The 26,981-nt window shown below is 49.5% G+C and overlaps 1 protein-coding gene across 1 annotated transcript; it reads right to left on the minus strand.

Annotated features, from left to right (window-relative positions):
- Positions 1-1,436: 1,436 nt before the first annotated feature.
- PAFAH2 (platelet activating factor acetylhydrolase 2) lies at positions 1,437-16,041 on the minus strand. The gene is made up of 10 exons (XM_077837934.1): positions 15,907-16,041; positions 13,653-13,803; positions 12,729-12,825; positions 10,971-11,039; positions 9,584-9,725; positions 6,749-6,862; positions 4,798-4,889; positions 4,465-4,635; positions 3,204-3,352; positions 1,437-2,259 (listed from the first exon to the last, which is right to left on the minus strand). The coding sequence occupies exons 1-10, from the start codon at positions 15,994-15,996 to the stop codon at positions 2,165-2,167; spliced, it is 1,170 nt and encodes a 389-aa protein (XP_077694060.1). The 5' UTR covers positions 15,997-16,041; the 3' UTR covers positions 1,437-2,164.
- Between the last annotated feature and the right edge of the window lie 10,940 nt (positions 16,042-26,981).

A 26,981-nucleotide genomic window follows, 5' to 3' on the forward strand; every position in this document is an offset into this window, starting at 1 on the left:
CTGTTTATAATCAATTTCCCTTTTCATTTACCCCCTTTTCCTCCCCAATCCCTTTGCTGTTGGATTTCCAAGGCAGAAGGGAAATATTTCAATTGTAAGATAAACAAAAATGTTCTGAGTGAAATTAAAAGAATGGAAACGGATTGGTTCTTTTCCTGTTAGGGTTCTTTTACTCCCCCCACCCCAGCCCAGCATCTCTCCCCTCATTTCTGTGAAACAAATCTTGCATTTTGGACTTACGGGAGGTGATTGTGACCCTCAGTACATCCTCCGGGAAAGCAGAGGTTTTCTTCACCTTCACTTTTGGGGAAACCAAGATTCTAGCCCATTGTGCTCTGTCCTTTGTGCTGGTTCCGATGGCCTTCACTGAAGTAGGTCTGTACTCCAGCTAAAGAACTCTTCATCCCCACTCAAGAATCTCTAGGATGCCAAGATGGCTACCGGGCCTCCGCCTGCTCTTGCCTCCGACAAATCAGGGTTGTTACTATTTGCACTGTGACAGCATCTATAGGCCCAAATCGGAGAGCAGGGCCCCATTACAGTAGGCTTTGTACCTGCAGGTAAGATGTGGGTTCCATCATCAAATACAGAACAATAGGTATCCATCCTTATCGCTTGTGAATTTTCCCCTAGAGATTCCCAACCCCTGCTGTGTGGCGCACTACCAGCACACCAGACTTTGGCTGACTGATAAGCCCCTTCCCTTGCCACTGTGAAGAGCTTCTTTGTCGGGCCTGAAAGCAATGTCACTCCCTGCTTTCTATTTGTCGACATGCTCTCCCTCCCCTTGGAGTTTTGGCTCATACCATCAAAAAACTAGATTTTGGCAACAGTAGCCTACACTCCAGGGCAGCTTAGAAACCACTCCTGAATCAGAGAAAGGGACCTTGGCTGATAGAACTGGAGAATGGTCTATTGATGGGGTACAACTGAGCTAAAAGACTGGGAACCTCACTAATGACAAGGCCACTCTCTGGGCTCTATGACCAATTCTCTTTGCATGGAAGGTTGTTGGAACCTTGCTCTTCTAAGGCATGTTTCATCCACAGATCGCAAAGCATTTTACAATCAATTAATATTATTCCCATTTTATAGAAGGGGAAATTGAGGCACAGAAAAGTGAAGTGACTTATCATAGATATCATAGAATATCAGGGTTGGAAGGGACCTCAGGAGGTCATCTAGTCCAACCCCCTGCTCAAAGCAGGACCAATCCCCAATTTTTGCCCCAGTTCCCTAAATGGCCCCCTCAAGGATTGAACTCACAACCCTGGGTGTAGTAGGCCAATGCTCAAACCACTGAGCTATCCCTCCCCCAAACCAGTAGCCATGCCAGGAACAGAACCCAGGTCTCAGTACCAATCTAGTGCCCTATCCACTGGACAGTACCGCCTCTCCTATGATAAAAACAAAACAAAAAAGAGAAAGCTTAGATATGCGTTAGGAACAATATTCTCCATCTTCATTTAATGCACGTTTAAGAGAGAAGAAAATACAGTTTCCAATATATGCACCATTTTACAGACAATACCATTTTGACTGACATAATTACTACAGCAGCATAAGTACCTCAGGTAATTCACAGGAGGGGCTTCTGAGAGTTTAACACAAGGGGAGAGATTTTCCCTCCATTGTCTGAAACCAGGGCAATGTAGTTCAGGTGTAGACAACAAAGTGCATGGGGTGCTGGCAGGAGTCAGAGGGGACCAAGGCAGGTCTCATGTGTGAAGGACTTCTGGGAAAAAATGTATTTAGAGGAGGGATTTGAAGGGGCAGAGAGAAAGGTTTGGGACCTGTTAAAATGGGGCCACTAAGCCACACCCCACATCTGCTTCTGTCCAATAAGGCATCAGTTTTCTGGTTCCAAAATCAGTTCTAGAGCAGCCAGGCACCCCAGTCTGTTCTCTATGGTGAGTTCTAGACCAGAGGAGGGCCCACTCTCTGGGTTCCATGGTCAACCCTTGACCAGTCAGGGCCTCTAGTCTTCCAGTTCCAGCATGAATTCTGGACTAGTGAGGGCTCCATGTCTCTGGATTCCATCAGCAGCTGCATGATTTACACGTGTCTTTTGCAGTTATTGGAGTTGCTCATTTAAGGGGAAACTACTATCTTCTGGTATGTAGGATGCCTAACATCCATGCGGACGGACCAGCAGACAGTGTCTCTAAAGGCTGGAGATGCAGAGAGGCGCCTCTGGAATCACTGAGTCACCAATGCCTTCCAGGAGATTATTCCACTGATCAAAATCTTCCTCCAGCTCTAATTGGGGAAGAGAGATGACGAGAGGATTACTCCATGATTACTACACTGCTGGCAAGGCTCAGCAACATGCATTACAAGAGAGAGGCCTCTGGCCCCATTAGCTGTGCTTGACAATGGCAGGAGTTGATGAGCATTAGTATGTGTGTATAGCTGTTCCCATAGATCACGAGGCTAACCTAGCCAAAGGCACTTGGCTTTGCTTTGTCAGAGAAAGCTGAGGGACCTGTGCTAAGCCCATTTTACAGGGCATTGTCATAACACAGCAAACAGACTCTGCAGATGTGGGGGTGGTGTTTGATTTTTAATGAACCCCCACCCACTTCCCCACATCCGTCATCTGGCATTCTTGTGGCTTGCCCACACAGCAGGATTCTTCCAGAGGGGAGTCCCTCAGTTGGCTAAGTGTTTGGTGTGGCCTAGGCCGTGGGCTGTGCAGACACCCCTGTGAGGTAAGGCAGTATCGTTATTGCCATCTGTACATGGGGAAACTGAGGCACGAATGGAGGGGAATTGATTTTCCCCCATTCACAAAGTGAGCAGCTGGCGAGCCAGCAGTGCTTTGCTTCCAGCCCCATACCAAGGCCACTAGACCAGGTGGCGTTGCTAAGGTTTTCATGGCCTCTTTGCAAAGCTCATGGTTTTGCCTTTAAATCTGGCACTAACCATAGAAGAAGGTCCCTGCCTAACACAGCACAAGACAGGTCACTACACCCCCACTACGCTCTTCAGAATCTTGGCCAGCTCTGTGTATAGGGCAGGAATGAAGCTCTCCACAGAACACCAAGCCCACACATTGGCAATCCTTCTGCAAGCATCGCCTCCTCCAAACTATCAGCCCCTCCTGGCCAAGGAGGCGAGAGCCTCAGCTCAGATGTCTGCGCGGACAGACGGACCCATTGCACCATCCCAACGAAAAAGATTTTTTCTGCCTAGCGCCGTACCAAGATGTTTCTGCAGGAAAGCAAGCGCCGCCCTGTTGGTGATGTCCAAGCCTGTGTATGGGTCCAGGGTGCCTCTGGTCTGGAACACTCTGTTCAGGAGATTCCCAGCCAGAAAAGTGAAGTCAGTCTGACTCTGATGCACAGATCCCCTGGAGAAGGGAGAAGGAAACGAGTCCTTTGGAGACAGGGATGAAAAGCTCTCATCGACGACTTGCTCTTGCTAGCTTTACAGCCCTGGGTTGGGTCTACATTGGATTTGGGAATCTCCCACTGGTAGACACAGATAGTGCATCAGGAATCATCTGACCCTGCTCACGATACAGCTAGACAGCATGGTGGTAAAAATGCTAGTGGCCATGTGAGCTCTGTCTTCACTATGGTCACTAATCACCAGTGCAGTCACTGCTGGGAGATCTCTCAAAACCACCTAGGGTGAAATCCGGGTCCCATGGGTGCTTTGCCATTGACTTGAATGGGAACAGGATTTCAGCCCCAGCGTAGACAAGGCCTAAGTAACACAATCCACTGCCCACCCTGACTCATGCATCACTCAGTGGTATTTTCCATAGGCCATATAAATGCACACAGCTCTCTGTAAGCACATAAGACAAGATCCAAGCCTGAACAGCTGCCCATCTAACTGAGACAAACAGCCTGCAAATTAAAGGAAAGCCAAAGGAGGAAGAGGTCCTGTCGGAGGGCAGATCAGTGTGGGGAAGGTGCTGGTGCTGGAGGTTGAGGAGGAATCTGTAGGAAGGTTTCTTGGTGAAAGAGAAAAGGGAGGCAAAGGGGGTAGCAAAAGGCAGAGAGCTGAACATGGGAGAAAGGGGAGTCAGAGTGAGGACTGGGCATGGGGGACAGGGGCGAAGGAAACACGAGCTGAGCTGTCAGCAGGAGCATGGCTCTGAAGGTGAGGACAAGAAGTCCAAAGCAGATGCAGACAAAGGTTGCTGCACATGAGTGGGACAGTAAAACTTGGCACAGAGTGAGCAGTGTTCTGGGATTGTTCACGCAGCGGTATAATAGTAACCGTTGGCTCGTATACAGCACTTTTCATCTGAAAATGTCAAATCGCTTTACAAGGGATCACAAATAGCACTACCCCCATTTTAAAGATGGGGAAACTGAGACACAGAGCAGGGACGTGACCTGCCCAAGGTCACCCAGCAGGTCAATAGCAGAGCCAGGATGAGCACTCCTGGCTCCCAGGCCATTGCTCTGCCGCTGCCCCACACTGCCCAGACACAGAGTGCGGACTTACAGGATGGTTATGATCTTGGTCTGCCTGTTTCTGGAGCGGAGTCTCTTCATTTTGGCGACACTTTCTGGAGTCTGGAATTTCTCTGTGTTGATAAAAAGCACCGGCTTGGTCACCTTGGGGTAGAGATCATTTTTCAAAGGGAACATCCAGGCATCAAGAGCAACGGCGCATCTGCAGCAGGATGGAAGACAACATGGAATTCTTCTGGTATCTAAAGTCTTCTATTCACATCTGGCCCGTTTCTATAAATGCATCCCCCACTCCCAAGCTGGTGGAGAGTTCTTGCTTCAAGTTTTACTATTAGTTTAAAAGCAGCATCTGTCCGATACTCACTTAAAATGGGCTTCTTTAGCAAGGGCTAGAATTGCTGTCGCTCCTCCGAAAGAGTGGCCCATTACAGCGACTTTAGTCAAATCCACACTCTCCTGCAAAAAGGAGAAAAACTGTAAAGAAGCGAGTCCCCAAACCGCACTGCACAAAGCTCCTGCTGGGGAAGTAGTGACCTCAGGAAAAGCCAGCTTGCTACAGAGACTCTAAGCTGCATTTGCCAGGGGAGTAGATGTTGGAGGGAGTAAGGTCATCTTAGGGGTGACTCATGAAGTTCCACATCTCTCTGAGGCAGGGATGTATTATCCCCATTTTACAGTTGAGGAAACCAAGGCACGGAGCAGGTAAGTGATTTCCCTAAGGTTACACAGTAAGTCTATGGCACTGCTAGAAACAGAACACAGGAGTTCTCAGCTCCCAGTCCCGTGCTCGTTCCAGACCACGGTGCGTCTCGGATTTGGAACCCTCATTTACCAGCGAGTTCCTATTACATTCTGAACCAACACCTCCCCTATTTGAGCTACAGGCTGATAAGCTCAGCCATCCTTGCTACAAGCCACTGATCTTAGCCACATTCTTTGTCCTAAGGAGCCTGGGGACACAGCATTACTAGCTCCACTGTGTTCTGAAAACACATGGGTATCTCCTGCAGCGTTTCGTGACACTTGAGTCACTTGTCATGCATGGCACTGAGGATCAGTGCAGTGGCCATATTCAGACAGCACAACAGAGACGATGGGTGGAAAATAAAAACATGAAGGGCTCGTCTACGCTTGAAATGCTGCATTTGCAGTTGTAGATAATACCTATGCTGACAGGAGGGGTTCTCCCATCAGCGTAGGTAAGCCACTTCCCCAGGGGGCAGTAGCTAGGCTGGTGGGAGGGAGAATTTGTCTATTGACCTAGCAGGTTCAATATGTTGCTCAGGGGTGTGGATTTTTCCCCTGTGTTGACCTAACCTTTTCATGTAGACCAGGCCTTAGGGTATGTCTACTCTTAAAATGCCACAGCAGCATCACTGTAGACACTCCACCTCCCCGAGAGAAGGTAGCTAGGTTGATGGAAGAACTCCTCTCTCAACCTAGCACTGTCTACACCGGGGGTTAGGGTGGCATAGCTACGTCTCTCCGGGGTGTGGATTTTTCACACCCCGGAGAGACGTAGCTACGCCGATGTACATTTTCAGCGTCGACCAGCCCATAGAATGAATGTGCTGGTACACAATTCTGCAACACGGGGCACCACAGTGCAAGTCCCCAAGCAGCAGATGCAGTTAGTATTTATAAGAGGCTCAGTGCTAAGCCCTGGAATGGGAGGCTGAAGGGAAGAGCAGTACTTAGTCACTAAAGAACACCTTCTCTTGCCAGTCCAGGAGCAGCACTGTTGGGCCCTGGAGGGATCTGAGTCTCCTAAAATATATATAGCCGGCTCCCCTAAAATATACATAAACAAAATAATAAAGAGGGGGGAAAGAAAGAAGAGGATAGTGAGAAGAAAGGAAGGAGAAAAAATGGGGAGAATATGGAAGGGGTGCAGTTAAAGGGGACAGAAAGAGAAAAGGGAAGGAGGAGGAGAAAAATAAGACAGCGGAGAAGGTGACAGAGGAGATAAAAAGGAAACGAGGGGGTGCAGTGGTGGGACAGGACAAAAGGGAAAATGAATCAGGGGCTCAAAGGATTCTGGTTCTGCAGTTTCGGCCCCCACGCCTCCAATTCCAGGAGGGCAATCTGCAAATTTCACAGAACCAGGCCCGTTCCTGCCAGTAACACCACCTGCAGGGGCAACGAAAGGAAGGTGTTGGGTGGAGGAGAGGCTGCTGCTATTGCTGGTAGGAAATCAGATTAAAACAACTGGCCAGCTCGGAAGGCAACCCTGCACGGGTTCCAGTGAATCCCTTCACAAACTGCCCTGCACCAAAATGTCTCTCGGCTACAACTGAAGAGTTGGCTGGAAATACCTTCAGTGCAGACAGATCAAACCCTTTGTGCAAGACATTGGTGACAGCTTTGCCGCTGTTGATGTCCTGCACCAGCCTGAGCCCTCGCACACACTCGTTTGCTCTTTGATGAACCTGTAACGAAAGCGTCCCTGGTTAATTCAACCTCTTCTTTCCTCCACACTGATCAAGCATCAACACAGGGATGATGATAATATAGAATAATAATGTGCTCTGCCAAGACGCCCTTTGTCTAAGCACATCACAGTGACTTGCAAAGATTAGTAAGTCTCATTACACCAGGTGAGGTCAGTACGTGTCATACCCCTTGCATGCACACATGGAAAGATTAAAGGGAAGGATTCTCCTCTGATTTATACCACTTTTACCTCTGTGTAACTCCACTGAGCTCAATAGGGTTACCCCTGATTTGTAGTGCTTTAACAGAGCATAAAATCAGGCCCTCAGAGACTTGCCCAAGGCCATTGGGTGAGTTAGCAGCAGGAATAGAATTCGGGAGTCCCAACTCCGGTCTCAGGCTTTAAACCTCACTGCCTTTCTTGGATCACCGCGAATGTGGAGACAAATGTGGAGGAAAATATAGACACCGCAAGAGGCTCCCAAGGGAAATCACTATAAATGTATTGGAAAAGCTTCTTAAAATCCAGTTAATTTAATACCACAAACTGCTGAAGATAAGCAAAACATTTCCACTATACCAATAAGTAAGGAGGGTACTCAGAGGACAGAATGTGTTTTGCTCACTGGATCCACCATGGCCGAACCAGAGGCCAATATGAAAGATAGAGAGAGACTTTCCCCAAACAGGTCCAAACGCCTAATGAGAAACCCCGCTCCCCCCACCCCCGGCCCCCCCAGCTGCTGGGAAGAAGATGATCGCTGGGATTCCTACTGAGGTGCTGTCCCTGGACCCTGCTCAAGGACTCCATTTTTTGTAATAGTGGCAAAAGATATTCCTAAATAATCTGATGAGGTTTTAACACACTGGGTCGCAGCGAGGATCTAATGGATCACATTGCCATAGATCCCAGCGTGCCACCAAAAATACATGCACTCTGGAAAGTCTCTTCCCAATTGGCCGGTATTATATTAGCCTCTGTTAGTAGGTATTTTGAAGCTCTCTTGAGGCCCAGCCTCCTTCAGGCTGTTGGAAGAGAGAAATAGGTTGGAGAAGCTGGATCTGCTCTTCCTTCCCTTCCTCAGCATCCTGGCTACCTCAAACAGTGTGAGTGGGCGTATCTCCATAACACTACACCACCCTCCATATCTGGGTCTTCCTCCATAATGAATAAATTCAGTGCCTGTCTCTCCCGCTGCAGCTGAGCAAAACTGACCTGTTTTTTGAGCATTTCAGGGCTGCCCAAAGGGTTGTAACAGCAACAAAACAGACCAGAGTCTTTGTCAATTTCACTCTGCCGCTGTTTGAGCTCCAGCAGCACTGGAGTGGTCTGTCTGCAGACTCAGGAAGAAAGTCCTGCATTGGGGGTCACGTATGGAAGGTGTTCTCCACTTGCAGAAAGGCAAAGAATTTATTTAACGTGCACGTTTAAAGGGAGACCATCAACTTTAAAACAAAATAAAACAAAAATCTGTCTAAACTTAGTTTAAAAACTTGTTGTTACAAGTAAAACCAAAGATTTCTATAACTGAGATGGGGGGCGGGGGGGAAGAAGAGACCTACTGCAAGTTGCTTTTCCCCCAGTTTGCTTATTCTGGACATTGGACATCACAGTTCATATTTTCCTATGTATAGTCAGCCTGCTGCCCTTGTTTGTATGGATTTTTCTACAATGACAAAGGACAGAAAAATATGGTTTTAAAACCACAAACACTGGCAGGGGTCTCAGGGGCAGCACCGGAAACCACAGTTAATCCAGTTTTTTTAAAACAGGCTACATTTCAGGTTGCCATTGTCCTTTTAAACTCAGCAGAAATTGAGAGTTTTAGGCCCCTCACTTACTAGGGGACTTTTCTACTTGGCTGGGGTGAGCAGGCAATTGGATTTTTTATGTCCTGTCCAAAACAGCAATGGGACGAACCTCATAAAAAGTTAGAAATCAGAGTGCTGATAAGCACCTGGATATTTGGAGACTCATCTGAAGCTTAGCTCAGCCTCTTTAGGCTGCAGAACTGAGCTGGTGCTCGAGAGTATTCAGGCAATTTTCTGTTTCCAGTGAGGCAGGAAATACAGCAAAACCAGGCGGGCTGCTTTCTGCCTTGCCCTGAACTCAGACACAAAGAGGCCTATAAAAGTGTGAAAGGCAAACTAGTTAACCAAATGATTCAGCATCTACAAAACAGGTTCAACTTTAGGTTCAGTTCCAGAAATGGAGACAGGTATGGGCAAAGCAAGAAGAGTAAAGTTATCCAAAACCCTGGGCAGACCCCCATACAGCCCTTGCCCCATACTGCCCTCTGCTGCGGCAGGCTCCTCCCACCCTGGAGCAACGGTGTGGTTTGCTCTAGTGGTGGGTAAAAGGCCAGACAACTTCCTCTCTGGTTCTCTTCCAAAGTGATGTGAAAACAGAAAATGTTCATAAAACACAAGTGCTCCTCCCTCAGCTGGAGACCGTCTGCAGACTTCACTACCTCCATTGCACTGACTTAGCATTTTCAAGCTTTTCTGTGCAACCGTGATGGCATTTCTTTTTTTAAATGAAAAGAGAGATTCTGGGATCATCATGTGACACTGGCAACTGAGGCCCTAGGCACATGCCCATCGTGCGTACGCCTTAGACTGGCCCGGAATTCAGGTGTGATGGATTTTGCCCCTCCCCAAATTGGTTCGGCCACCTCCATCCTAAAAACAGCCCTTCCCTGCCTTCCAGTCATTACCTGTGGGTTTCGAAAATGAAATTCCTTCTGCCCTTCTTGGATCCTTCGAAACGGGATCCATTCCTCCTGCAGCGCAGCCTCCAGGGAATCGGACCCCCCAGCCTCTGCCTTGCAAAAGTAAGTTGTACAGGCAGAATGGTCTCTGCGGGAATAACAGGACAGTGAAGTTAAATCACTGAGCAGCAGCCATGCATCGGAAACATGAGGCATGCAAGGGAAAAGGGGAATATTTAGCATTCGATTCAGCTTCTGAATGCTCCCATTCAAAGAAGATCAGAGACTGCTCCTGAGTCCTAGTGTTGGATCATATTAAAGAAGTTCCGTATTAAAATCACAAATGAGTTTAATTCCCCATAGTTTAAATTCCAGGGTATTACTAATTAAGAGGTCTCTTGGTTTTTTGTACTGTTTCTCTCCCTCTCTGTGTGAAACTTGCACCCTCTCTGTGTGAAACTTGCAAGCTAATTGTGTTAGTACATTCTAAGACAGAGTCTGTTCTCAAAGTAATTCTTTGTAACAACAACTACTCACACAGAGAGAGACTCAAAGCAATACTCTGTAACAACAGAAACAGCACCCAGAGACTCCCCGCCCTTTTGTTGTATTCATCTCGCTTTATTAACAATTGTGATTAAAATAGAGATAGAGGATGTATGTGGATGGATGCTTGGTGTGGATAACAACTGAATGATCAGGGAGGTGCCAGCCTAAGAATCCAGTGTCCATCAGCTGAAGAAGGCGTCAAGTGGAAAGAACCAGAGGACCCCCGGAGGGCAGACTGGAATCCACCCAACAGCCTCAAGGATGGGAGAACCAGAGAACAAGATAACATCTGGCAGCAAGGAGCTGTCAGGAATGTGCTATCTGCTGATTGATTCAGTAACAGCATGATGAAGCAATCCCCATAGACTGGCATAGGAAGAAATTCCTATAAAAATGGACTCTAGAAAGTGAGAACTTTGGGGTCTGATTCTGCAAAGCATCAGATGAGCATCTGACAAGGCCCTGCTCCCTCCTCATGTCCAGGCCACCTGGCCAGTGGCTTGGCATGAGCAACTCTAAGGCTGGTAACTATAACAACAACCTTGCAGAATCTCTGTGTGTGTGTGTGTATGAATGAATGTGTGAATAAATATGAAATTGAATGGAATGTTATAGCTATAACTAACTGCTTACTATGATTCTTTCCGTATTCACAATAAATGTGGCATTTTGCCTTTTCCCCTTTAATAAGATCCTGCTGGTTTTTATTTTATTGGTATAACACTAGGAGGAGAATTCATATCACAAGTCTGCTGAAATAATGATCAACCAGATCAACCCAGAGGGTGGGTGACCACCAGGAAACAGACGGCATCATGCTGTTCCAAAGGGGGTCGCCACTCACCTGTGCTCCAGCACCATCACCAGAAAGCCACGGGAGGCCATTTCTGCACAGACAGCCGAGTAAACGGTTCTGAAAACATGAGGATGCAAAGGGAAAGCAGAATGAGGGCTCGATCCTCTGGCTCTCAGAGATGCTGAGCACCCTCCACCCCCACTAGACTCAGCAGAAGTCCAAGGCACGCAGCACCTCCAGGACTTGCTCCGCTCCTACACAAGTTTTGCTGCAAGTCTCCCTGTTGAAGAGCGAGAGAGTCATAATCTGAGCCCAGCCACGGGAGTGAGGGACTCCTGGGTTCTAATCCCGGCTCTGACATTGACTTCATCTCTAGGATTTGGCAAAGCCACAATGGCCCGTTTTCAAAAGGTGCTGAGCACGCACCGCTTCCACTGATCTCAGCAGGGGCTGCAGGTGCTCAGCACTTCTGATAATGGGGGCACGGAGAGGCTCGTGACTTGGTTTCCGCATCTGTAAAACGGGCAGAATACCACCCGTTTGTGAGGATGGGGCAACATTTGTAAAGTGCTCTGAAGATGAAAAATGCCAAGTGTTATTATTACTAATAAAGCCAGATACAGAAACACTGTTTGTGCAGTGGCTGAATGTACGGAAAAGCTGCCTACCCCGGAGATCTATTAGACTGTGAAATAGTCTCTTAAGGGAAGTGGTGGAAGCCCCATTGCTTGAATCATTTAAAACTAGACTGGACAAAGCACTAGGAAATACACAGTAGGGATCCAGTTTCCACTGCCCAGCAAGAGGTGTGAGATGATCTAATAGGATTTTGCTGTCCCTAGCATCCATGTTTATATATGCAGTAACTAGGGATGACTTTTTACATCTAGCATAAGGTTCTAAGCTATTGGCACGGTATTAAACATAGATTTACAGCAGACGTCAGTGGCTCTAACAGCCGGGGATCACAGGGTCTCATCCTACAAGAGCGGAGTTTTTGCTGACAATGCCATTGTATATCCTGGTCCTCGGCTTTTATAAGGGATTTGCTGTTGGGGAGGGAGGAGGGCTGTAATGGGACTGGGAGCCTTTCACCTCTAGGTCATCAATTTAAATCCAGAGAAATGGGCCAAAGGGGATTATCATCTGCTGGCTGTCTAGTGTGAAACAAACTGGTGTGGGCCTCCAGCCAGCTCCTTGTGGGAGGTGTGTCCACGCCGCAAAAGCCATCATCACAACTGACTCCCACTCTTGGCTGTCCCAGGACAGGTGCTGAAGATGGAATTGGCCATAAAAACTAAGCGCTGCTCTTTGCCCTAGAAATGGTCCCTCTAAAACAGAGGTAAGATACTTCGGGCCAGATTCTCCGCTGATGTAAACGGGCAGAACTCCACTGCAAATGCTGATTTACACCAGTGAGGGATCTGGCCTATTGGCCGAGCAACATGGAGGCAGCTTGCCCTGCCCCTGCTCTGTGCACAGAACTCCTGTCTCCAGAGCTGCAAGCCTGGCATCTTTCACCAGCATTCCAGTCACTTCCTAAAACAATGACAAGAGACTTGCTTGGTGGGGAATCTTGGGGAGCAGGAAACTTTTTAGCCAATTCCTTGGCAGAAATGACTGACAAGTCCTAACCTCAGCCTGTTGGCTGCGTGCATTTAAACCAGCCCCTTGCTGACAGTGCAGACCAGCTGAAAGTTCTGTTAGCGTTATAAGAGAGGCAGCCTCATAGACAGAATACACCTGAGATCCCTCTCCTCTTTCACCCAGGACCAGGGGTGTGGGAAGTGAGGCCGCGACTCTTACCGAAAGGCTCCCAGGCCATGGGAGAATATGATCAGCGGGTACCTGCTGCCACATGACTTAAAAGGCCCGTTCCAGCTCACTGGAACTCTGTAGGACCCTGAAGGAAGAAGTGACAGATGTGAGTGGAGTGAGCCAAGTTGTCAGAGGGTTACAGCTCTGACTCCTGCAGTTGCGGGGCATCCCCCACACTCTCGTTTGTTCTTGGGTTCTTCAGAATCCTGACCCCCTTCCAGCCTCATGTAACCTTCTGTACCAAGGGAACAACAGGAGATCGAGTGGGAGAGGACTGAGCATCTTCCCAAGCCCTCGCAATTTTCTGTAGCCCAGAGAACATTTCTAAGGCACCCTCCATCCCAAAGCGCTTTGTCACCCTGCTGAAATGCAGCTACCTCTGAGGAACAGGACAGCAGCCAAGCAGTACATAGCCTGCAAATGGCGGGGGAGGGCAATTTTGGATGCCACAGCAAACGTCCACACTAATGGAAAGTGCCAGGGGCTCCACTGTCCCCATGGCTCTTGCCTTTGGACGTCTCGTTGGAAACTCCTGCATGTGCAGCAAGCTAAACAGTCTGCATTTTACCTGCTGCAGAGACCCCTGGTGGGATTTGATCCCGGGTGTTCCAGGGAGTCTAGTTAGTTCAAACCTGAGGCTGTGGTCTCTAAACCATCCACTATAGTGTTATATTATCCAGTCCTCTCCCTTTCTTGTGGCTAACCTGTAATCATGCTGCCTTATTAGCTTAGAATATAGACCAACCGCTTCCTCTGACTCTGGAGCTAAGGGGGCAGCATGGGGCCGTTTTCCTATGACCGCACTAACAGCATGCTGTTATAACTGCCTCCATGCATGCTCCCAGGAGGCAGAGAGAGTCTGGGGCAGCCCCCCAGGGGCTGAGATCTATCTGAAGCCATCAGTCCTCTCACCAAAAGTCACACTGAGCAGAGGGGTGCACCACTTCCTGTTCCAGTTGATGTAGTCGGCCAGCCCTTGGCAATACTCACGGCGCGGGATCCAGAGAGGCTGCTCTGCCCCCTCCTGGGGAAGGCAGGGGTAAAACAACCGGAAGAAAAGCCCCTAAAGAAAAGAAGGGAGGATTGCGACACAAATATCACACGTGTGAAACACCCCATCCCACCTAGATCTGAACAGAGAATGTCACAGATTATAAAACCAGAAGGGGCCATTGTGATCATCTGTTCTGACCTCCCGCATCCATCCTTCACTCCAGCATGCAGCCCACACCCTCAATACAGACGTCAAACCAGGTGATCCTCATCTAGCATGTGCCTCTATCCCTGCTCTTTGGCTATGCTGTCAGTAAGTTAGGGGGTTTGATTCACACAGCTCCCAGAAGGCCGGATCCACTCCTCTCCTCACTCTGCTCACGCTACAGGCAGAGGGATAAGCCCCAATAGGGCTGGAGCTATTTGCGCAGAGCCCCCACTGAGCAGAAGGCGCATGGGAGAAGGAACAGACGGAATGGAAAGGGAACATACAGGAGGAGTGTGGACAGAAAATGGAGAGAGTGGATCGGAGTGGGTGGGTGGGAAGGAAGGAAAAGGAACAAATAATGGGAAGAGAAAATAGGTATTCTTCCTCTCAGGAGTTAGTGCCCCATCCTGCAGAACCGGGACCTAGAACACTAGGCTGCCCAATTGACCGTGCTGGTTCTAGAACCCAGACCAGCCAAACCACCACTTTCCGTGTGCCCTGATCATCTTCTGCCTACGTTACTGCAGCCGGCGTTCACATCCTTCTCCGGGACTGCTTCCACGTTGCGCCTTATGCATGGAACAACCTCCTCTGTCAGGTCATCAGGGCACCCCACCATTCAAATCCATCCTATTCCATGTTGTTATAGTGAGGCAGTAGGACTACTATAGTCCAGGTTGAGAAGCTGACGGTAAGACAGCTGATTTCTCTCTGTGCTCACAAATCCACGTGTATTCAGCCGGGTTATATTGCCTGCCCTTCCTCAACTCCACTGGACTTGTATTATCAGCAAAGGCAGAGGAGTTTTGTTATATATAAAAAATCCCTAACGTTCAGCTGAATTGGACTCAAATTGTGCCCTCGCTGGACTGTGTCGCCAGGCAATCTTCTCGATATGACCTTTGTTCTTCCTCCCTCTGTTGGTTAAACTAACTTGCATATTTGATCTGAAAATTACACAGTAAGCTGTAGAGGAAGAGACTATGTTGTAATGTGGCTGTACAGCAATGAGCACATGGGAGCCCTGACCCTTCACTGGTGCCTATGGGTGCTACCGTAATACGGATAAACTATAATCATTCACTTCTGTAATGCCAACAAGAAGTAAGTTCATTATGGCAATTTAAACACATCTCAAAGCAGCTCTGTCCCCAGGTTGCCCAGCATGTCCTGTTTACTCTGCATCTCAGGCCTTGTTACATTGGGAATGGGCCCTGATTCCAGCTGTGGTGCAAACCCCGAGAAGAGACTAGGAAAGCTCTGATTTGCAGCAGCTGAGCTCACCCTAAGCTTGCCCTCTGTTCAAGCTGGGCTTAGCTGGTGCAAATTCTGGCTTTCCTTCTCTGTGCTCAGATGCTGCTACATCAATGGCTGGCCAGTGACTGCTCGAACAGGGGCAAATTCTCAATGCATACAAGAACTCAGACTGAGGCTGGGACACTCTTTACTTCCACATCTTGTACAGCACCAAGCACAGAGTCATGCTTAGTAAATAACAACTGGAGACATGTGCAATGTCAAAACTAACTAGTTTTAAGATGCAGCTTGGTCAGTTTACGAAGGGGATAACATGACGGGATTGGCTTCTATAGCAGGAGACGAGACTCAGTGACCCAGGAGGTCCCTTCCAGTTTTATATTCCTTTGTTCAAGTGTCCAGACACAGAATTCAGTTTAAGGAGAGACCAAGAATCCAGTCGGGTCAGCAGGAAATCTGCAGCTGTAATCTCCTTGCTCACATGCCTCACCCCAGCCAGTCTTCAGAGTCACCCTGAGTCACACAGCAGGCAATCTCAAGTACCCCACAGGCTGCATTTACAGGGCTTGCTGCAAGATCAGTTCCAGCAAAACAAATAATCCAATAGCTGGAAACACCATTGCCTTCCTACCCGCTGATCCTCTGTTTCACGGTGGCACAACTAATGAGAAGCAAAACCCCGAGAGCTAGCAGCGCTCATGACCGTACCTTCCGGTTGCGGCCCACCATCACATCCGTGCAGCCCACTTGGTGAGGTCCTTTCCCTGGGGGCAGCCCGAAGGACTGCACTCCCCCCATGCCTTCCTGAGCGGGAGACAGTGCCTAGAAAGGGAGAGAGGAGGCTGCAGTGCTAGAACTGTTTCGCCCAATGGCTGGTGAAACAGAGCCAGTTCATCTCACTTCCTTCATCTGTTTCCTGTTGAGCAAAACCTCCAACCAAAGCCTAACCTACTGTGCTTTGAGAGCTGCAGAACACTGGCTGGCGAGCTTAGCCATCAGGCAGAGAGAGCAGAAGAGTAAGCAAGATTTTATCAGAAGGCCTATGCCACAACCCAGTGGGACCAGGGCAGTGCAAGGAAGCTGCCTTTTGACTCCCAGAATGATTATGGGCAGCAGGGGCAAAATGAACGTATTGTTCCAGCAGGGCACTGGGAGACAGGACTCTGGGTTTCAGTCTCTGACTCACGGTGTGACGGCAGCTAGATCATTTTTCTCCATGATTCACCTCTGGAAAGTGCTTTGAGCTCCTCCAATGAAAGAAAATGCAAGTGCAAAGTACGGTATTATTATTTAATCCTACAGCCACAGAGATTAGAGATGGAAAAGACTCCTATCCATCACTGTAGTATCTTAAAGAGCCAGATTTTGAAAGGTTCCTAAAGATGTACATAGACACTAAGCAGGCTTCACAAAGATGACTAGTGTTCAAGTCCTCAAAAGTGTTTAGGAGCTTAACTCTTATTGATTTCCATGGGAGCTAGGCGCCTTTCAGGGTCTGGGCCATGGTGCCTAACTCCCATGGAGCGGTGCACGACTGTTCCCCATCGTGTATTTTCTAGCACTTTGTCCGGTCTCCAAGCAAAGGGGCTTTCACCACTTTCCTTAGGAGACCGCTGCACTGTCTTCAAGGCTGCTTGTAACAATGGCTAACATTACAGCAGGATTTGACCTGCAGCCAGGACCAGGCAAAGCCCCGCTCTGCGCTGATCCCTCTTCACTCAGCCAAGCACAGCTTGTGCATTCTGGTGGCTTGGCAGGGCAGCAGCTCTTGTGAAAGTGCTTTTTGTTGGAGTATTAGCTCAGGTGCATCTTGAAACCAAACTTACAGAACACTTCACACCAACCAATGTCCTGCCCTGGCTGCTGTTTATTGTGGCAGTCGCCTCTCGCATGCTTTTTAAGAGATTAACCTCACACCATCTGGACATCTGTAACATGCTAGGGTCGGGACAATGGGGTTCTGTGACTCAGACTGCGGGACTAGAACAGGAGGCAAAGGGTGACAACGCAGGCTTGCTTTTTTCTTTTAAATTGAACGACATGAGTGAGATTTTCTGATTCTGGGAGCTTCACAAGAGCAATACCTGAGTGATAACACTTGGCTCTTTATATAAGACCTTTTATGCCAGGCTCTTAGGGTGCTGACGCCAACCTACAAGGCAGGGAAATATTATCCCAATATGACAGGTGGGGAAACTGAGGCACCAAGCAGGACGGTGACTTGCCCAAGACCACCCAGACAGCTGGAATCGGAACTTCAGCACGGCCACAGGCAGCCCCCCACAGCCCCCGGCCTTGCTTCCTCCCTCCGTCCCACTCTCCCCCCAGTCCCGTGTGCCCCGCCCCACTGGCTCTTGCTGGCTGCCCCACACCTGCCCCCCTTCACGCCCCCCCACCTGTGTCACCCTCCAGCCAGACCTCTGACCCCAGCCCGGCTCCCCCTCTCCCCCCGACAGCGGCCCCCCCGGACAACCGGCCCCCCCAGACGCGGGGGGAGGGGGAGCGGGAGCTGCCCCCCCGGCTTGGTCCCTCCGCCGCCCCCGGGAGCTCAGCGGAAGCAGCAGGGGGCGCGCCCGGCCTGAGAGGGATGGTTCGGGGCGCGGGGCTACCAGGGCCCCCCAGGCCGGAACTACAGCGCCGGCACCCACCTGGGCTGCGGCCGCCCCCCCCCCCCCGATGCTTCCTGGGACATGTAGTGTCATTGCCACGCCCAGTGTGAAGGGTCCCGAAGCTCAGCACTACAACTCCCAGAGCTCCCCGCGGCCTGGACTGCCCCCTCCCCCCTTCCCCCCAGAACTACAACTCCCAGAGCTCCCGGCGGCCTGGACTGCCCCCTCCCCCCTTCCCCCCAGCACTACAACTCCCAGAGCTCCCCGCGGCCTGGACTGCCCCCTTCCCCCCAGCACTACAACTCCCAGAGCTCCCCGCGGCCTGGACTGCCCCCTTCCCCCTTCCCCCCAGCACTACAACTCCCAGAGCTCCCCACGGCTCGACTGTCTCCACCCCCCTCCCCCCAGCACTACAACTCCCAGAGCTCCCCGCGGCCTGGACTGCCCCCCCCCAGCACTACAACTCCCAGAGCTCCCCACGGCCTGGACTGTCCCCCCCCCCCCTCCCCCCAGCACTACAACTCCCAGAGCTCCCCGCGGCCTGGACTGTTTCCCCCCCCCCATCACTACAACTCCCAGAGCTCCCCGCGGCCTGGACTGGCCCCTCCCCCAGCACTACAACTCCCAGAGCTCCCCGCGGCTGGACCGTTTCCCCCCACCACCACCACTACAACTCCCAGAGCTCTACTCCAGGGAGTTTCCTCTCTTTTCACTACCTCTCATACAGGGGGCAGGGACAGCGAGTGAATGGGTTAGAGCAGAAGGCTGGGAAATAGGACTCCTGGAATCCCACTGCCCAGGAATATAGTTCTTAGCTCCAGGGAACTGGTCCTCACCCAACCCACAGGACTACAAGCCCCAGAGTTCTGTAAGGCACAGAGGCCTCAGGACTGCGACTCCCAGAATTCATTGCTGCAGGCCATATCTTCTGCAGTCCTAAAACCGTCAGAGTGGGGTGCATGGACCCCTGCCCCCATCAAGGGTACCACAGTCACAATTCCCAGCTATTTATGTATTCTCCACCTCTTCCTCTCCTCTTTTCACTACAACTCCCAGAGATCTTTGCATGCCAAAGTCTGGGCTAGCGAATGACAATGATACTAAGATGTCTATCTGCTTCTCAGCTGTGGATCTCTGCTACCCGGGTTTCTAGGTGCCATGGCACTAGTTAAGAGGGCACCAGCCTAGTGCAGGCACCAAGGGCCATGTTCTCAAAGCGCTTCCTAGCCTGACCTGTAATATGTGCAAAGGCCTTTGGGACAGGCAAAGGGTGTGTGAATTGGTTAGCTGAGCTTGAGTCCCTATTTGCATGTACTGTTACCAAATGGTCTTGTACACTGAGACACTGAGGGTCCAGGTGTGCAGAAATGTTTCCAAATATGGCCTGGTTAGGAGCGCCTTTAAAAAACGTGGCCCACAATGTGCTGTGTGTACTAGTAAAAACCTTTTGTCGAGGGATTTCCCCCTAAACTCTAGGGTACTTGCAAAAAGAAAAGGAGTACTTGTGGCACCTTAGAGACTAACGAAGTTATTTGAGCATAAGCTTTCGTGAGCTACAGCTCACTTCATTGGATGCATTCAGGAAAATACAGTGGGGAGATTTATATACACAGAGAACATGAAACAATGGGTGTTACCATACACACTGTAATGAGAGTGATCACTTAAGGTGAGCTATTATCAGCAGGAGAGCGGGGTGTGGGGAGGGGGGGAACCTTTTGTAGTGATAATCATGGTGGGTCATTTCCAGCAGTTGACAAGAACGTCTGAGGAACAGTGGGGGATGGGGAATAAACATGGGGAAATAGTTTTACTTTGTGCAGTGACCCATCCACTCCCAGTCTTTATTCAAGCCTAAGTTAATTGTATCCAGTTTGCAAATTAATTCCAATTCAGCAGTCTCTCGTTGGAGTCTGTTTTTGATACTTGGGGCTCTTTTGGTACTTGGGGCTTTCCCCCAGGCTTGGACCCTGCTTTTCATGCACCAACTGCTCTTCCTCTCCCATCCTCCTTGAAATCTCTTTTCAAGTCCCTTTTCATCACTTACCATTGTGACTACCAGATCTCTCACTGTGTCTGCCTTAAGCAGACCATAAGCTCCTCAGTGCCTGGTCTTTGCCTGTGTGTAAAGTTCACAGGACTTCTGTGGTGCTTCAGAAATGATCATAATCATAGTTCTAGTTCAGGGCTGAATAAAGGGATCAAAGCTGAGGTCAGAACTTTTAGCATCAGCCTTTTGCATGGTTCATTTTGGGGCACAATTGCAAGAACAGTTACATTGTTTGTATATATAAGGGAGAACTCCCCCACCCACACCCCAACCTTCTCCTTTCCCACTTCATGTTCCTAAATACAAAATTATCTCTGTGGTCCCAAAATTGGGAAGCCACTGCTCCCCCTTTCTGAGCCCCCTCTCAACTCTACCTGCTTTTGCTGCCTTCCTCCACAGCCTGGGGCTCTTTAGCAAGTTACTATAGACTTGGCCAAACTGAGCTTGACCCTGTAGTTCTACTCGGCAGGTGGGTGAATCACAGATCGGGCTCTTTGTCTGAAAGGGTTCTCCCCATAACTACAGACGGCATGTGGGATTGGAATGCCTGTATGCCCAGAGTTATTGCACTGATGTCACTGAGAATGAGTATGCAGCTGGAATTTCCTGGCCCTGTGGCTGGTTCCGGAGACCCAGTGACTGACACGGAAGGTTTATATATGTTTACTTTGCTTAGCATTTTTGTCTTTACTGAGAAACTGTTCATTTGAGGGAACAGCAGAAAGGGGCTCAAACCACAGAATCTATCTTCAGCTCTAGACTCTGACTACCTTGAGCATTTTGGGGGTGATGACCTAATCCCTTCATTTCCAGCTCTGATTTTTATGATCAGAGACAATATTTTGAGCCCACATCCCTCTATTTTAACAGCCTGAACGTGGCCAAACCCAGTGGGAGTGGAAGACACAAATAAAAGAAAATGATTTTTGAAAACCAGCCCAGGTTTTCAGCTTCTAGCAGTAAGGAGCTGTGCAAAACCCCAGCAAACTCACTTTGTGCATCTGGGATCCATTTTCTCATTTGGCAGCCTCTGTTGGATTCATTTTGTGTATGTGTGTGTGTGTGTGTGCAGAAAATGCTTAGCCCACAGTTAACCAGAGCACATAATAGAGTCATCATATGAAAGATGGCAAAACTAGTCAAGATAATTACATTTTGGACTTAATTAAAATCATGGACACTGATGGCAGCTTAGCCCGAACTTAGCCTGCTCTTTCCAGCTAATTAATACATTTCATTTTGCAGCTCGAATTGTGCCACAATAAAGAGCATGAACACAGACCAACGCGGAGTTGTATAGTGCAGAGCGTAGGTTAGTTCTTGGTAGCGACCTTCATTGATTATCGTTATTCTGATTATTTAGTATTTATCTTACTTATGGGCTCAGTCAGTGATTGTGCCCCATTACGTTAGATATCACCCCAAAGAATTTAGTGCAGTCACTTTGCAGAGGACATTTCAAACTTGTAAAGTTTTAACCCTAAACGTTTGTGAATCTGGCCTTTTTAAAAGGAAAGGTGCAGAAAACGCAACCACCCACGACTGTTAATACAATAATAGCACACCATTATTATTCATAGATTTTTAAGGCCAGAAAGGACCATTATGATCATCCTGTCTGATCTCTTGCGTAACAGGGGCCATCAAACTTCACCCCATTAGTCCTGCACCAGGCCCCTATCTTGTAGCTGAGTTGAATCATGTTTTTTAGAAAGACATCCAATCTTGATTTAAAGAATTATACACACGTAAAGCTGCCACCTTATCCTCTCTTAAATCCCTTCTTAAAACCGACTTGTGCTGTGCTATCTACAAATCACTCCTGTCTGGACTGGTTAGGCAAGCAGCGAGCTGTGTCTTCTGCATTTCTGCAAAACTCTGTTTGCTTTATTGTTATCTTGGCCTCCCATCTCCCCATCCCCACCCTGTTTGTCTGGTTCATCCATCTGTTGCATTCAACCTGACATGTAGATTTGTGAGCTCTCTGGGGTCCCTGATCCTTGGCTGGGGTTCATAATGCAAATAATTAACAAACAACAATAGCAATGACCATGGTAACTGGTGCACAGAAATGCCCATCAGGGAGTGGGGGAGTCTGAAAGTATGGGAAGGGTGTAGACTCCACGGTAGGAGGGGGATTGTTCAGGGTGGTACATGGGGGTGTGACTAGCAGTAACGGGATGAAACGGAGCAACCAGAAACTGAAGGGGAAGTGTCCTGCTGTGAGTAAGAGGCTGAAATTAAGAGGAGGAAATTTAGGCCGATTATCAGGAAATACCTCCTGGCCCTGAGAAGCCCTGGACTGCAGATTCATCGTCAATCGCATGGGTACATTTAAACCAGCTCTGGAGAGAACACACTTTGAGGGATCCCATCTTGGGCCTCCACACCCATCTACTGGGATCTTGCTAAGGCCACCTCCCCGGTTAGTAATGTGGGAAGGCCAGGGAGTTGGTGATCCCCTAGTGTCTGTTCACAGCCCTGCCTGAGTGTCACACCCCCACAATGAACCCATACCGTAGCACATTCCTGCTAAGGTACCAGGGGGGCTGAGCCTACTCGGTCTTTTCCTTCTTTGGCTTTTATGGTGTCATTTCTACTTTGCCATTTGTGTAAACTCGGCCAGAGACAGCATAGCAAGGATCAGATCAGTGCATTGGGTATTTGCCATGTGACTCATATTGCGTAAGCCCCTTTGGCCCTGCGGTGAATGGTGGTATGAGTGGGAGGTTGTATTGCAGGGGATGATTCGATGAACCTGTATGGGGTCTGGTAGCCAAAGCAAATGAAGAGAGAGACATGCTAGACATAGAAAGAGGTGGAATTAGGCTATTATGGTAGTGGCTGATGAATGTAGCTACCATCTGATGGCTGTTCTGGGGATTGGAATTAACTGATTGGCCTCAGTCTACTTCCTGGTGGACAGGTGCCCTCATTAAAAAAAAATAAAAGAATCACTAATAACTCCCTTGTTAGATGACCCAGCAAAGAAGCCAAAACTTGAATGGGTCATGGAAACTGAACTGTGTCCCTGGCACAGGTGGTCCCTGCAGGCCGGGCTCATGATAGCAGAGCAAGGTTTGGAAAGGGTTAGTAACTCTAGGGTGACCAGATGTCCCGATTTTATAGGGAGTGGGACAGCCCCAATATTTGGGGCTTTGTCTTATATAGGTGCCTATTATCTGCCACCCCGTCCCAATTATTCACACTTGCTGTCTGGTCACCCTAAGTAACACATAGTCTAAGTAATAAAATCATAACTAATATTTAATAATTCACTGTGCTCTACAGTGCATTTCATGCAAGGATCTCAAATCATTTTGCACACACTGAGCTAGATTCTTCCCCCACTACATATAGGTCCAAGGGTGCCCTCAGTCCCCACAACTAGTCTTTTAAACATGCCCATTAAAAAGCGGCACCTGCCCCTGGCTGTGGGTTCAACAGGAGTTCAGGGTGTTTAGCACATCGCAGGATCAGGGTCACAGAGATTAGAGACGGAGAAGGCACGTTAGGTCCGTCTGGCCAATTCAGGATTGTTCCCCCCAGTCTGCTCTCCAGGGCTCTGTCCATTCTGGTTTTAAATGACTCAAGTGATGGGGCTCCCACCCCTTCCCTGGGGAGCTGGTCACACAGCTGAACAGATTTTACTGTCAATTTTTACCTAATATTCATCTTAAATGTTCCCTTTCTTCACTTGAATCACTTACCCCTATTAATACCTCTTTGTGCCATGCTCGATAATGCCTCTCCCTCCCTGGCAATTAATCCCTTCAGATGCGTGTAGACAAGGGATGTCACATACCTGGATCCAGCCTGCTTGCTGTATTCATTTGGCCCACGTGACAGTCAGATTCTGCACAAGATTATATTCCAGTTGATTTATTTTATAATTCTATGGTACAAATGAGAAAGTTAGAAATTTGTCAGTAATAATGTGCTGTGACACTCTTGTATTTTTAGGTCTGATTTTGTAAGCAAGTAGTTTTTAAGTGAGGTGAAACTTGGGGGTACAAAAGACAAATCAGACTCCTGCAAGAGGTGCAGTTAGCCTGGAAAGGTTGAGAGCCACTGACAACCTAACAAGACATATGTAGCTTGCTGGCTTTAATCTTTCCTTGTTAATTCATTAAGCCTCCCCACCCCACTCTGATGTACACAAGCATTACTATAATCATGGGGGAACTGAGGTGCAGAGGGAGGTTGAGTCCAGGCTGTACAGCCGGTCAGTGGCAGGACTGGGTGTTCCTTCTCCAAGTCCACCCCTGCTTTGACTACTAGATCACACTCCCTCCCAGAACAGAGTCTAGAACCCAGGAATGTTGGCTCTCAGTCCCTGTGCTAAACTCTGGACCTCTCTCCTTGAGGTGGGAAGATAATTCAGGATTCCTGTCTCCCACCCAGCTCCCTACTCTAGACCACACTCTAGACCTCCAGCTCCCAGGTGTTAGGAGGGGTTCCAGCTCCATACAGACATGGCTGCTGTTTTTCCAGGAGCAGACAGGGTTCCAGAATGAATCATTGCACGGGAACATGTACATAAAGGGCAGACTGAAATGAATGTTTACTAATGAGAGCTGCTTGGCTCTCTGGAGACCAGTTTATGAAAAATAAATCACAGTGCCCTTGCTTTGGAAAACAGGCTGTTAATTACAGGCAGCCTCCCTTTGGGATGTTCACACTAGGAGGCTGAGAATAAATCGCCACAGTGGTGAAAACAGTTACGGAGCCCCTCAGAGTGGTTAACTGTTTAACCTCCACTTTGTCTAGGTTTGGTCTCTTCCTGGAAAAAACTGTGGGGGTCTTTGATCCCAGAGGTTGGCAAGGGGGTCAGCAGCCTACAGCATCAATAGTAACGCATTGTGCCTTGTGCTTAGATACAGTGTTGCCTTTCATCTGAGAACCTTCTCAAAGCACTTTAGGATCAGCACTGGTCCAGTTTTACAGGTGGGGAAACTGAGGCATGGGACGATTTGGCCAAGGTCAGACCGCGCATCAGTGGTGGAGCCAGGAATAGAACCCAACAGCCTGATTCTCAGACACCCAGTTTCTGGGCAGCAAGTTAAGGTGGCTTTAAGTCCCCTTTGGGCTCCCTGGACCGTTTCCTCAGCTGTGTGGCTGTAGGGCCACTGATTTCACTACAGCAATGTTGGTTTAGATCATCTGAGGATGTGGCCCCTTGTGCTCTGGGATCAAACAGGGGTCTGCCAGGCCCCTGCTGTAAGTTAGAGTAGCTTCAAGGCTGCTCTAACTTATGCTCTGCTTCACATGGTCCCTGGCTATAGTGCAGTGTGCTCTGGACATGCCCTTAGTCTGCCCCCTCTGCCAGGGGGTGGGAGTAGGGCTGATGTTCTTGCAGTCCTACACCCTCTGTGTGGGGCTGAGAGGGTGCAACCCAGCATAAAAGGGCCTTAGCTGAGAACCAGGCCCCCAGAATCCAGAGAGAGGGAATGGGGCTGTCGTAGCCTCATCAGACTGGGCTGATGACAGAGCCTGAGGATGGGGATGCAGGGAGCATGGGGATGGGATTGCTCTGGGTCTCCCAAGTGTTTCTCTAGCTGCTTAAGGGCCAGTGTCACTGGTCTCTGGGGTAACCTATAAACACTGGACATGAGGAGCCGGGTAGGTCCAGAATCCTAGTCCCTCGTTGCTGATAAGTTGTGTAGCAGTCTAGGGGAACTGATTGGATGGGTTTCAGTCCAGTCCCCACCCTGACCAGTATTGTCTCATTGTTTCCTGGTGCTCCCCCGTCCCTCTGGCTGTATCCACCTGGTGTCTCTCATCTTGTCCTTAGATTGTCGGCTCTTTGGGGCAGGGGCCAGCTCTTTGTTCTGTGTCTGTACAACACCCAACCCCACAGATTCTTGGTCCAGGTTGGGGGCTCTGAGGTGCTAACAGAATACAAATAAGAAGAAATCGTTTCTCGAGGTTTTATACTGCTGCCCATCCCCGTAGTGTCTCAACGCTCACCATGGTGTCTTCCCAACAGTGCTCAGCCAATGTGCCTCAGGCCTGACCCCTAGGGGTGAAAGGGGAGTTAGGGTACCAAGGTTTATTCAGGCTGCCAGTCGAGAGCGAGTAAGGACTGGGGGGGGAGGGGGGGGCGCGATGGGGTCACCTGACCCTGGCACCAGGCCTGAGATCCACCAGCTCACGTCACATAGGTCATCAGAGAGGACAACGATCAGTTGTCGCCAGCCCAGGCTGGATTGAAATGGACTTATAGGTGACAGATCTCCATAGTCCATTACCAATATCCTGAACCATCCAGTGCCGGCTCACAGGTCCTGTGAGTACAAAGCAGGCTCAGTCCCTGCTAGCTTAGCAGGCTCAGGAGCCAGTGCCTGCCAGTCTAGGTAGCCAAACCCTAAGGGCCTTATTCTGACTGAGCCGGCTCCCGCTCAGGTGGAGTTTCAGGCTAAGGCGTGTGCAGGGTGGAGGGTGACTCTCCCATCTGATTCCTGCACCGCTGGTATGCAGCCAGCTGAAAGTCTGGGGAGGCACCAGGGCAGGGCACGGGAGTCACGAGGGGAGAAGCCAGCCCAAACCTGCAAAGCACACACAGCTCCTGGCAGGATGTTTAGAGAAACCTGCCCAGAAGACGTGACTGGCTTGTACACGGCCAGCAAGTCCAGGCCTCCTTTACCCTGGCAGCTCTAGAGTGGCTCACAATGCCAGCTGCATACACCTCCCGGCTTTTGGCCAGGGCCGAGCATGGGTGTCTGATGGGATGACAGTGTCTGGCACTCCAACCTTTCCCTCTCAGCTTCCTTCCAATCCCCCCCCCTGAGCACAGCAACCTCTGGACTGCGTCATTCTGCCTCCCAAAAGCCAACTCTGCTTCTGCGCCCCGTGCAGCAGGTGCCTGGTGTCTCCCAGAATTCTTTGCAGCTGGGAAGTGCAAAAGGATTGTGGGACTCAGCTGAGTCCCAAAGGCAGCAATTGCAGGGAGGGAGCCAGAAACATACAGCTAGAGAAGGGCGGGTTGGGAGTGGCCTGTGAGGGTCCGTCACCCACCCATTGTCACTTACAGGGGAACCCGAGTCACTGGGTCCCTCAGGCTGCCCTTGTCTCTCCTTTTTCCTGTTGGGGATGGGAGAGGACGGGAAACCCCCAAAGCCCCG

The sequence above is a fragment of the Eretmochelys imbricata genome, chromosome 19 (genome assembly GCF_965152235.1).
Source record: "Eretmochelys imbricata isolate rEreImb1 chromosome 19, rEreImb1.hap1, whole genome shotgun sequence".
NCBI classification, from domain to species: Eukaryota; Metazoa; Chordata; order Testudines; family Cheloniidae; genus Eretmochelys; species Eretmochelys imbricata.